The sequence below is a fragment of the Phragmites australis genome, chromosome 2 (genome assembly GCF_958298935.1).
Source record: "Phragmites australis chromosome 2, lpPhrAust1.1, whole genome shotgun sequence".
Lineage (NCBI taxonomy): Eukaryota > Viridiplantae > Streptophyta > Magnoliopsida > Poales > Poaceae > Phragmites > Phragmites australis.
Genome location: NC_084922.1, coordinates 41,234,654 through 41,247,442, shown reverse-complemented (window position 1 = coordinate 41,247,442; position 12,789 = coordinate 41,234,654). Strand labels below are relative to the sequence as shown.

General features: G+C 49.4%; 1 protein-coding gene across 3 annotated transcripts; it reads left to right on the top strand.

Annotated features, from left to right (window-relative positions):
* Window positions 1–221: 221 nt before the first annotated feature.
* On the top strand, window positions 222–5,704 carry LOC133908900 (sulfite exporter TauE/SafE family protein 5-like). Of its 3 annotated transcripts, XM_062351114.1 has the most exons (4): window positions 248–1,194; window positions 4,388–4,531; window positions 4,612–4,761; window positions 4,938–5,704. In XM_062351114.1, the coding sequence occupies exons 1-4, from the start codon at window positions 415–417 to the stop codon at window positions 5,244–5,246; spliced, it is 1,383 nt and encodes a 460-aa protein (XP_062207098.1). In that variant the 5' UTR covers window positions 248–414; the 3' UTR covers window positions 5,247–5,704. The 3 variants fall into 3 exon arrangements, with proteins under 3 accessions (XP_062207099.1, XP_062207100.1, XP_062207098.1); XM_062351115.1 differs by lacking the exons at window positions 4,388–4,531; window positions 4,612–4,761; window positions 4,938–5,704 and adding an exon at window positions 4,040–4,381 and having other exon boundaries at window positions 222–1,194; XM_062351116.1 differs by lacking the exons at window positions 4,388–4,531; window positions 4,612–4,761; window positions 4,938–5,704 and adding an exon at window positions 3,124–3,839 and having other exon boundaries at window positions 222–1,194.
* Window positions 5,705–12,789: the final 7,085 nt, after the last annotated feature.

The following is a 12,789-nucleotide window of genomic DNA, read 5'->3' as shown; positions in this document are numbered from 1 at the left end:
ACTGAATAACTGATTGTAGGAAATTTGTCCAGAAAAGTAAAATTGTCGTAGGAAATGGTACCCGTCCGAGAAAATGGGGTCTCATGGGACGTTTATTCCAGAACACACTCTAGTTGCTATTGTCAAACTCCTTGCTTCTAATCATTTCGTTTTCAGCAGCTGAATTGCTCAAAATAAACTTATTATTTCCGAAAGAACAAATGTCTTCAGCCTCTCAGATTCATAATAGAACAGCATAGCATGGTTTTCAATAATAGTACCTATCCCTTTTTCTGTGCTTCAAAAAAAAGTTTATTAACCCAGTCTTTTGTGTCCCCCACACAAGCATTGTCGCATATAAAAGAAGAATCACAGACATCTCTCATCACTCCTGTCAAAAGAAGAAACACACTCCAAGAAGCAGAGGCCACAAAGATGACGAGGACTGTTCAATTCGTTCCTCTCCTCGTCGCGGCGACCTCCGTCTCCTTCTTCACCGCTGCAGGAGCGTCCAACTCCACCTTGTCACACCCCGGCCACCTGCAAAACCTCCTCGCCGAGGTGTCGATATGGCGGGAACACCACCTGGCCGAACCCTCCTCACACCGGCGAGGCGGCACAGTCCTAGCATGGGTCCTCTCCTTCCTGGCCGCGTCCGTGTCGAGCGCTGGCGGCGTGGGCGGCGGCTCGCTGTTCCTCCCCATCCTGAACCTTGTGGCAGGTCTGAGCCTGAAGCATGCCACCGCCTTCTCGTCCTTCATGGTCACCGGCGCCGCCGCCTCCAACGTGCTCTACAACCTCCTCTGCACTGCCGGCGGCAGGCACGTGGCGCTGATCGACTACGACATCGCGCTGCAGTTCCAGCCGTGCCTGCTCCTGGGCGTGAGCATCGGGGTGGTGTGCAACGTCATGTTCCCGGAGTGGCTAATCACCGTGCTCTTCTCCCTCTTCCTCGCCTTCTGCACCGTCAAGACGTGCCGCGCCGGGGTCAAGATCTGGAGGTCCGAGGGCGTCGGCGCCGCGCACGACCACAGCAAGGAGCCCCTGTTGCCTGGCGGTGGGGGCGGCGATGTCGACGCCGAGAACGGTGGCCATGCGGGAAGCGACGACCGCGGCAGTGGCGCGGGGTTCCCGTGGAAGGACGTGGCGCTGCTCGTGATGGCCTGGCTCTGCTTCTTCGCGCTCCATGTCTTCATTGGAGATAAGCATGGGAAGGTACGTATGGCTCAGCTCCGCGACGTGCGTTCTCTGGCGCGGAAGCCTCCCGAGCTGACTACCGTCCATTCGTGGTCTAGCCGACGGGAAAACACGTACTATAAATTACCGTAGCACCTGACTTTACCGAAGCAAAATCAGAATATACGGATCCCAGCGACACACCACATAGGAGTGTGGCGCTAGTTGATGCGCACTGAAGGCGTTGGCGCCAGTGTGCGTCCGACGATGAGCGCGCACAGTGACACAAGTAGCCGAGAGACCTATCTATGAGCCATGGTCGCAAGTACTTGATGCCAACCAAGAAAGTAGTGCGCCTTTCGTAATCCACGCGTCTTTTCGCGTTGTCACGTTATGTTTTGCATCGTGCTCCTTTTCGCGCCCTAGTGGGAAGTAGTGGCTGGTCCTGTCCGTTTCATTTCTTTTCCTGCTCTGCTCTAGTGAATGTCTCGGTCATTCTTGATAGGAACTGGCCTTATCGCGCCTCAACACGCGTGCCTATTGTCTCGCTGGCCTCCTAGATCATGTATCTAGATCATACTCACCGTTCACAAGTTGGCCCGTTATAGCGCCTAGGTACACTTGAAGAAGTTAGCCAGGAACAGCTTGCTAGGCTCGATTTGTCCAACCAATAATCTAATCAGCGTCAGATCGAAGTTTGTGGCAGGCCAGGCCGACATCGCCCAGGGGCCACGAGAACTATTCAAAATCGGAAATGCTAAGATTCATACGTCAGAGCGAAACGTTCTCTTTGGGCGCTATGTGGCTCACTTTCATCCACCAAGCTCTAACTACCTCGGTCTCGGTGCTCTCACAACTCCCTCCTGCTTCACTCGGCTTCGTTCCCCGCAGCCCCGCACGCTGCACGCACTGGTCGTACGACCACCCTCTTGCTTGCTAGCATCTCGTGCTGCTCGAGCTCCCACCCTCTTGCTCACTCTTGCCATATGAGATCACGATTGGAACTACGAGGGGTTAGTTCAAGCTTGTGATTGAAGCCTCGGGAGCTACGATTGGAGCATTGGAGGCTACCAACCTACCTTACGAGGCCATGAGTGGAGCTTTGTATGGACCACTTTGCTTCCAAGTGTGTATTGAGGTCACCAGTTTTGTTTCATCTCTCTCCTCTTTGCTGATTGTGTCATATTTTCTCCATGTCTGATGAGGTCCTATTCGATTTGTTGCAGCCCTTCGTTTGTTTGTCGTGTGTGTCTCTTAACAAGATGTGTTCAGCATGTGAGTTTCGATATTATGATAATTCTTTTGGTTTGCTGCAAAATTAAAATGTTGGAGTTACTTTCATTTGTTCTTTGATGTTATTCTCATGATTCAGGTCCAGACCGATTAAAATATTTACAATATAAAATTTATGTTGCAACATTTTGATTCAATGTGTGCAGCAATCGAAAATAACTTTTGCAACATGAAGTGTTGCGTTGTTGCAATTGGATTAGTTTCTTTAGAGGTTGTATCAGGTGATTTAGGATGTTGCAATATTTGTTTTGAAATGTTGTAGTAGCAATTGTTTAGGATGTTTGATATATTTAGGAGGTAAAATACTCGATTTTTCGAGCTCACTTAAGATCTCTTACGTGAGCTCAAAGTCGAGTGAGGACATGAGGTCAAAGCCTAAAAATATTGCATACAACACGACAGGATGTTGTGGTGTCAATTTTTCTCTCGAAATCGGATGCATACATTAAGCTAATTTGATATTTTTTTGATGTTGCAAATGTTAACTTCAGATATTGCACACGTTATTTTTTTATGTTGCAAGGACCGTTGAAACGTTCGATCCATTGGACGTGCGGACGCTAGAAAGAACGATAATGCTCCTCCTAAGACGTCTAAGGCCGCGTTCCACCCGAACGCTTCATTCGATGCCATGCGTAACTCTAGACCTAAATTTTTATTCAATCAAGTTTGCAGAGAAGCGTGTCCGTCTCTTGTCTCCAACAGAGCACCGCTCTTTGTCATGCGTTCTCTGTCTCGTCCAACCCGCTCCGATCAGGTCTAGCCCTGCTACTCCATGACCATCGATCGCCTTTGATGTTCCGAAGCGCGCGATGTCCACCTTCGTTGCTGTCGTCATAGCCAAGGTCCTGGAGGTGGTTGCGTTGTCGTTGTGTATTGGCATCAGCCAAAGACGCTAGAGTTCGAGGACATCGGGAGGCCGTCGCCATCATCGGCGCTCGTGGGCATGCTCACGGAATTGCAAGTGGTGCCCTTGGAGCCCTGGTAGACGCCGCCACTGTGGTGCTGCAATCGTGGCCTCGTGGTCAGTGGATAGCAGCACACTAGGCTGGGCACGGTGAGGGCCACGGCTTACCGGCACTTCTGCGCGGGTGAGACGAAGCAGCAAGGCATTAAATCGAGCGTTGAAGAGCTTTTTTCTATGTTGCAGCAGTTGATTTTGGATATTAACAGATGATTTGAGATGTTGCATTAGCTTGATGTTGCAACATGTCATTTGGTGGGATCAACTCGTTTTACTGATGTTGCATCAAGGGGATTGGGATGTTGTAATAGGTGATTTGGAATGTTGGAAAAATTATCGATGTTGAGATTATCGATTTATCATTTTCTTGTAGCATGTTGCATGAAACATGGCACTGATATTGCGGTAAGATTTTTCTCTCCTAGAATCGAACGATTTTTCTCTCCTAGAATCGGACGTCAGTAAACTACATTTTGTTGTGTGCAACACATGACATATTGCGGTGGGAATTTTCCAGCAGAGAACGAAACAGAGAAAAGATATTCGTGCCTTTTGTTGCATGCAACACGACCGTATATTGCGGTGAGAATTTTCTAGTTTACATCGAACGACAAAACTGCTGTCCAGCTATTTAGATCAGACGGCCTTGAATCGTCCGGAGCGAGCGCTCCTCCAATTCAAAATCCGCTTCAATGGCCTCCGGAACGCCGCCGCTGTGCCCAGAATCATAACCTATCATTCTATCAACATTGTGCTTCTCCACATTCACTGCATACAAATTCAGAACACTGGAGTCGGTAAAAAGCTGGCAACTCACAGGAGGACAGTGGTCTTTTCTTTATTCTAGTAAAACAGAACTCGTTGGAATAGGATAATATATAGTCACAGCACATAGCCACATACACGTTCTCATTTAGATATTTCCATCGACTGGATGAATCATGTAACTATGTAAGTGTGATCTTATCTGCTCAGGGTGTGATCAGGATAAAACCCTGCGGCGTAGCATACTGGCTCATCACCTTGTTCCAGCTTCCAGTCGCTGTGGCTTTCACATGGTATATTATATACACCAGGAGGAAGAAACAAGTCCTACATAGCCAGGAAGATTATGGCAAGGTAGACCAATCCATCTACTCGAGTGTTCTTGTGGTGTTACTCGTATGGCAACTTGGACTGATCCTAACATGGTCTTGTAGGAAAATCATGTGGACGCTAAAAGGCAAGCATTGCCACCACTGGCATTCCCACTGGCGGCTTTCGTCACCGGGGCTCTCAGTGGCATCTTTGGAATTGGAGGAGGGCTGCTTCTGAACCCTGTTCTTCTTCAGATTGGTATACCCCCTCAGGTATATGCCTTTTTGCGATCCTTGGAAGAAGGTACCAAGAGATAAGTAAAAATTCTGCCTTTCGATGAGGTGCTGGTACCTCCCAAGGGCCGTACACGAACTCATATAATATATGGGCATTCTACGTTACTGTCTCATTGTTACCGTTGAATCACTAGCTTTCTGCTGATTTGCAGACTGCAGCAGCGACGTCTTCGTTCATGGTCCTTTTCTGCGCATCGATGTCCATGGTTCAGTTCATCCTGCTAGGCATGAAAGGCATCGGAGAGGCGTCCGTTTACGCCGGGATATGCTTCGTCGCTTCAGTTGTTGGGGTGGTTGTGATTGAACGAGCCGTCAGGAAGTCCGGGCGGGTCTCGCTGATCGTGTTCCTGGTTACCGCCATCATGGCACTCAGCACTGTGATCGTCACCTGCTTTGGAGCACAAGACGTCTGGATGCAGTACACCAGCGGAGCATACATGGGCTTCAAGTTGCCATGCTGACATTTGCAGCACTGAGCGAGAGGCGCTTCTTGTGTCATTGGCTTTTTTTTTTTAAAAAAAAGGAGCACCGACGGGGGAGGACGTCCACTGGGATTTCATTAAACGGGTGAGACCTCGAACGCTGTCCGGTAGGGTGCGACCGTACGCCCCTACCGTTGCACCAGCGAGAGCTTCTCAATGCTTTTATTTGGCTTGGCTTTATGGCTTTCTGAAGGAAGATTTTGTTCTTGGTGTTGTCATGGCTAGTTTGGGGCTTACTTACTAAAATTAATTTCCCTATCGATGAGCTTTCTGGAAAGAGGCAGCACTGAATGTGGACACTGATTGAGCTTATGCAAAGTCAGGCCATATACACTATAATAAGTCGCTATCTGCCCGTTGTCAAATAGTATTTCCTTTAAGCATGCACTTGTTCACTGCTGATTCGCAACTTGTGAAATATTTGAATGTTTTTGTTAGCTAATCCTATGCGCTTGTGAGTCCAATTTACTTCCATTTTAGTTCCTAGTTTGGGGGGATCACGTTTGCTTCTCCCTCTTTTTCGTCAACTGCATCAGCCCCGTCAGAGTGCTGCGACCATGACTGACGGGGGATCTAGGACGATCTGTTCGTGCCAGATTTCGTAGCTGTGTGGAGTCATGGCGTGAGTGTAGGAAGTAGTGGAGCATGTACACCTTTGCATAATAAAAGGAGAAGAAGAAACCCGAAAACGATGCAGCTTCATCGCAGCACAAAATCCACCGAGTTCACTCCTTGCTGTTCTCTGAATTTCGTCCGACAAAAACAGCCAGTGTTCGTCAATTTTGTCAGATAGCTCTCGCGTGTGAGTTGAGCGGCATCAAGCAAAGTGCGATCCGTTGTTTGGGCTGACATTTAGCATCAAAGCCAGCTTATCGCCTGATCAAGCGATGTCGTGTTCCCCTGAGAGCTCCCGATCACCGGGTCCTCATCCTAGTTTTGGCGCTGATGATGGCGCCGAAAGCAGCGGCGTCCGTGACGTGGTGGAACGACGGGTGGTGAGAGAGGTGGGAGGAGCGGCGAACTATCCACTGCTTACGCGCACCAACTACAACGAGTGGTCGTTGTTGATGAAAGTGATGCTCCAAGCTCAGGGCCTCTGAAGCTGAGTTCCAGGAGGACCAAATGGCAATGGATGCAATTCTCCAGACGGTAACCGCGGAGATGATCGCGACACTCGCGGTCAAGCCAACTGTGAAGGCGACCTGGGGATGCGATCAAAGCCACGAGGGTTGGCACTGATCGCGTTCGGAATGCCAAAGCGCAACAGCTCCGCAAGGAGTACGAAGGGATTCAGTTCCACAACGACGAGACCATTGATGACTCCGCTCTCCGACTCATCAGAATCATCAACCAAATGTCGATCCATGGTGATCTCGTGGAAGAAACGAAGGTAGTGGAGAAGTATCTTCGCGTCATGCCTGAAAGGTTCGCTCAGCTCGCCCTTTCAATTGAGACACTGCTTGATGTGTCCACTCTCAACATCGAGGAGGTTACTGGGCGGCTGAAAGCCATCGAGGACCGAACGGTGACGGCCGCGAACCTCAGTGGTGGCGGCAAACTCCTCCTCACCAAAGAAGAATGGGCGGCACTTCTCAAGGAACGCCAAAACGCCGATGGATCCTCGCAATTAGCGGGGAGGACATCAGGTAATCGACGGCGAGGGAAGACTGTGCACCCAAAAGCTGAAGCTGGTGGGTGTGACAAGGGAGACGCACATAGGACGACAAGCGCGGGCATGACAAGTGACGCAACTGAGACAAGATCGGGCACTAGGCAAGAGACTGCCGTCAGCCCAAACACGCCAAATAGGTGCATTTGTTGCAGATGGAGGAGGACGAGCCCATGCTCTTGATGGTGCAGATTGGTGACATCGTGCACACCGTCGCGGATCCACCAGTGACGCAGATCAACCTCGATGAGACACGCGCCCAAATTCACCTTGGGTACGAGGGAGAGCATCACTCTGACGTCTGGTACCTCGACACGGGGGCCAACAGCCGTATGACTGGCGATGACGCTGCGTTCGCATACCTGTACACCAACATCGTCGGCTCGGTGAAATTCCACGACGGCTCGGTGGTTGACGTCCGAGGGCACGGCACGATCCTTCTGAAATGCCTCAACAGGGAGCACCTTGTCATCACCGATGTCTACTACATCCCCAAGCTCCGAAGTAATATCATAAGCGTTGTGCAGCTCCATGAGCGGGGGTGCCAAGTTCACATCGATGATAGTGTGCTTCGGATCTGCGACCGACAGCGTCGCCTCCTCGCCAAGGTAAAGTGCGCAATCAACCGCTTGTAGATGATCAAGCTAAACCTTGCGCAGCCGGTGTGCTTGACCTTGACGTCACACATGGATGATGACTGCTAGAGATGGCATGCGCGTTTCGGGCACCTCAACTTCGAATCGCTCCGCAAGATCACGTGCCATGGAATGGTGCGCGGAATGTCGGAGATCGCAGGTCGACGAACTTTGCGGCAGCTGCTTGGCCGGGAAGCAAAGAAGAGCTTCGTTCCTATGCGCTTGTGGGTCCAATTTAGTTCCATTTTATTAGTTCCTAGTTCGGGGGATCACGCTTGCTTCTCCCTCTTTTTCGTCAACTACATCAGCCCCCCATCAGTGTGCTGCGACCATGACTGCCGGGGGATCAGGATGATTTGTTCGTGCCCGATTTCGTAGCGTGTGTGAAGTCATGGCGTGAGTGTAGGAAGTAGTGGAGCATGTACATCTTTGCATAATAAAAGGAGACGAAGAAACCCGAAAACGCTGCAGCTTCATCGCAGCACAAAATCCACCGAGTTCACTCCCTGGTGTTCTCTGAATTTTGTCCGACAGCAGCAGCCGGTGTTTGTCAGTTTCGTCAGATAGCTCTCGCGTGTGAGTTGAGCGGCATCAAGTGGAGTGCGATCCGTTGTTTGGGCTGACAGTTTTGAGTTGCCAAAAAAGATAATCCAATCTTCAACTGGCATTTTGCATGCTTACACTGATCGGCTTTCTGGAAAGATTGGTCAACAAGATGGGTTTCATTTTTGTTCGCCAGTTGATTGTCATCAATCTTATTTCTAAGCAACAGTACAGCAGGAATTGTTCTTAAGTCTTGTACTTTTGAGAATGACAAGGCTATTATTTTTGCTGGTACCAATTCGATTTAGCCAGGCATGATCTTGAGAAAAATTATATAGAATTCTACGAATTTTATGCACCAAGTCGAGCTGTTAACTAGCACCATCAACAACTGTTGCGTCTGCCTCCAGAAACCTGTAAACTAAGAGACAGACAATAAGAAACTTCCACATCGGCACATCGCTTGAAACACGTGGATTTTGTTTTTACATTTCAGATGCTTCAATTTTTGAAATTTAGGAGACGCGATCCGGCAACAGGGTTCACAGTGGCGGGGTTAGGTTTTTAAGGGTGGCGGTGGCGGCTTCTTGGCGGGTGGCAAGTTTAGAGAAAGGTTGGCGGCGGCAAGTTGGCCTGACAGAGGATACGGGCATGGGGCGGAGCGGTGAGGCGGCGGGGATCCTTGGCGACGTGACCATGGGCCCTCGGCCCTCCGGCAGTTTTGAAGTTGGGAGTGCCAGCCCAGCGGTTAGGCGGAATGCCTAACGTCACCTGCAAGGGAGGACATTAAACGTAGCCTATGGTTAGTGATGTAGTCGTATTCTGGCCGAGAGGTAGTGGGACGCATGGTGCCTTGGTATTGGAGGGTCGTGGAGAGCGGTTCAACTTCCCCATGATGATGGAGAAGGGACGGGATAGGATGTGCTCCCGTGCCCCGAGGCGGCAACAGCTCCTCCTTGGATGAATAAAGTAGGAGTCTTGGTCGGTTGGAGTTCTCATCCAGCATTCTCGTCTCTTTTTTTTCCTGCTCTCGCCAATGCGCCTGCCGACCACTGCGCCTCCACTCTCCATCACCGTCGAGCGTTCCTTGATGTAATTCCAGGGTTGTTATGACTTGCTCGGGTGCACATGGTGGGACCGGATCCCTGCCGGGGGGAGGGGGCGTGAGGCATCTGGGACCAGGCCGCCATGCCGACAAGAGCCACGGGGGCCATGATTCCCCCACCACTTCCTGGTCTGCCGCTGGGCGTGGAACTCTGCTGCGCCAGCAAGAAACACCCCCAGTAGACCAGTGTGCTGGGGGAGGCTGTCACCGTGGCCAATCTCGACCACATGGTTGTGGAGGGAAAAATCCCCTCCAGGTCGGTGGCTCGCCTTCTAGCAGGAGAGGCGATCCCGCCCCGTGAAGTCATGAAGTGGTGGTTTTGAGGACTTCTTTGACGCGAGCTTGGGTTCCCGGTCGCGCTGCTTCTCGAAGGGGTGCTCCGTCACTTCTATGTGGAGCTCCCCCAACTCTCAACCAACACTATCGTCTGTCTAGCCATCTTCAAATGGGCCATGCAGGCGGAGGGCTGTGAGGGTCGGGCAGAGCTATTTGCTGCTATCCATGAAGCAAGCTGCCAACCAAAACCTCGGACGGAGGGTAGGGAGATGAGGGCCCTCTATTTTGGGAATGTGAACTTTCAGCTCCAGCCGGAATATCAGAATGTGTTCCCGGCGAAGGCCATCAATAACCGGTGGTACACCGGGTGGATGGAGGGATGATTTTATTATGATGTACGAGGTCACGAAGCATGCGACTTCGGTGAAGGGTCATCTGGAGGATGAGATGACGCATCGGGAGCGCATGGAGGGTTCTCTGAGGGAGGATGTGGCGCGACGAGAGCGTGTGGAGGCCTCCTGTGAGGAACCGTCCAAATAATATTCTAATTAATCACCAGGAGGATCATTATTCATAATCACAACCTCAATGATTAACCAGAATATCATCCCGGTAGTCCTGGCACGTGTTTTGTGCCCAAGATCAGAACACATGCCTTTCCAACATGTACATCACAACATAGCTTAATAAAGAGCAAGTAATAAACATTTATATTACAAATATTAAGCATGCAACAAGTTAGCATAATTTAAAGCAAAAGAGAGCTAGGAGGAGACTAAAACCTGCTCAACTCCTAACCAGCAAAAGAACTAAGCAGCGGAAGACTAAAAGATATACAACAAAAGGATATGGAGCCACATGCCCTTAGGCTCCATACCAGAACACTGAATTCGGAGTAGAGTGTGCTACTCCTGCCCGCTACCCTGATCGGCAGGCACAAAGTAGCCAAACACCGCCCCCTCCTCGCCGACCTGTGTACCTGCATCAACTTAAGGGCAACACCCTGAGTACGAAGGTACTTGCAAGTCTTACATAATATGGGTATATAATATCCCGACTCCAAGGATTATGCATTGAGCTGTTAGTAAGAGTAGACCACAAGGTTAAGTAAAACATATGCGGTAAGCAACCTAGACATATGTGTGAGCAACTAAATAACCAATATATATGAAATTACCCTGCAACTATCAACTGATCATATGAAGCTGAAACCACATTAGTATCAATGTATAACAAGTGCCATCTCGACCACCTCCGACATATCCGAACCACAAACCACATATCCGAACCATACAACCGAACCAACCACGAGAACTCTACGACCGGGTGCAAATGAAACAATAGCATGCTCATGACCAAGAGCACGGCAATTTGAACTGTTTATACACCCTGCAGGGGATACTCCTGGACCCACACGACACGAGGATCATACGGCTTGTGCCACCGGCCAAAGCGCACACAAGGGGGTACTCGTGAGAACCTTTCCCAACCAGCCCCAACCGTGTAGGGCATGCATCGCTTGGCACGACGATACTAGAACTACTCTCGGATCAAACTAGTACCGCTTACAAGCCTGCCCGCTCACACCGTCGATGTTCACGCCCACAAAGCCACAGCTGCGAAGGTATTCGGCTCGCCTTACCATTAGATCGGTATGTGGTGAGTAAGATAAGTGCTAAAGCTAACTACCCCAACGATCAGCCTTAAACGATGCAAGCGGCCTACGGTGTTCGGGTTCCCTTTTCGAACTACCCCCGGACTTTCCTTGAGGGCAGATGACACCCCTAACACTGCCCACATCTCGTCTCATACTCACCACTTGACCAACCAACACTAACAACCCAACACGGTAACCATTGTGAAAGTAATTTAACCCATAGCTCGCGAACGATGGGACGTTCCACCGCTCAACTTCTACCGAGGACCTATGCATTGCTAAGCATCTCGCATCACTTTTAAGTTAGACCTTATCATGAATAAACCCAGGCTACAAGGATATAGATCAATAATAATTCAAGGTAGAGACAATACGATCAACATAGGTTCTACCCATAAAAGCCCGACATCGACTTCCTATACATGCAAACCTATACATAAGTATAATTTATCAATATTTAGACTTTATTCAGTTCAACTGTCAGGGTTCAATATGATAGATGCTTGCCTTGCTGTTCAGGTGGCTGCCCAAAATTTCCTTCGCTCTCCTGGAACACCGGCTCGACGTTCTCTAAAAGGAATAACACGTATAATGCCATGAGTATGGATGAAATGCAACAATGCATGCCATAAGATGCGCAAAACATGTTAAAAGTGCAAACATGCGAGCTAGAACAAAATTGGGACTCAAACCAATTTAAAAAGTTGCTGAAAATGTGTTTTTTGATGATTCGTCGATTGATTTAACTCCAAACTTTAATCTATGCTACATACACCTACGCATATACAATACCAAGGATTCTAGACTAACTTTGCAGCTTAACCCTAAGAAAATCTTGAATACAATTCAAATTGCCATTTTTCCAGAAAGTGCGGACCCTCCGCACTTGGGTGCGGAACGTCCGCACTTGTGCGGACTATCCGCACTTTTATACGGATACTCCGCATTGCTCAGAACTTCTCTGATTTGGGGAAAAATTTGCCAAATCAAAATATGATCTTTTCCAAACTAAGGAGGAACATGTTTGAGATGGTTTATGAAGTCTAGAATTCATTCATCATCCTAGTAACTCGATTCCTAGCTCAAAACTCATCTAAATCCTCATTTTGGTCCAAAACCTCAAAAACTCATAAACTTTGCTAAAACTTGAAATCGATCAACCAAATCATGATTTCTTGCCATGGGGAGCCTAAGAGACTTACCCAAGATGCTTGTGGAGCTGGGTGACCGTCGGTAAGTGGAGGAAATGGAGGGAAATCGAAGAACTCCGGTATTTCTTGTGCTTCAACCATGAACACCAAAAGACATCAAATCCGGCTCGAATCTTTCAAGAAAACGAAAATGAATTGGATGTATGAGTAGCTTATGAGCTCTAGAATGGAATGGTACCACAGGCATACCTCCAATCCTTCTCTAGAGCTCGAATTTGAGAAGAAATGGAGAGAGGGAGTGAGAGCGTGAGTGGGGGGGGGAGCTGCAGCTGCTGCTGCATGTGTGGGAGTGTGGGAGCAGGTGGGAGAGAGAGAGAGGGCAGGTGGGTTGCCCCCTTGGAGTGGTTGGAGGGTGGGGCCACATGTGGGCCCCATAGGTAAGTGAAAAGGGTCCGTTTTCGCTGCGAATTCAATCATTTTCTCTCC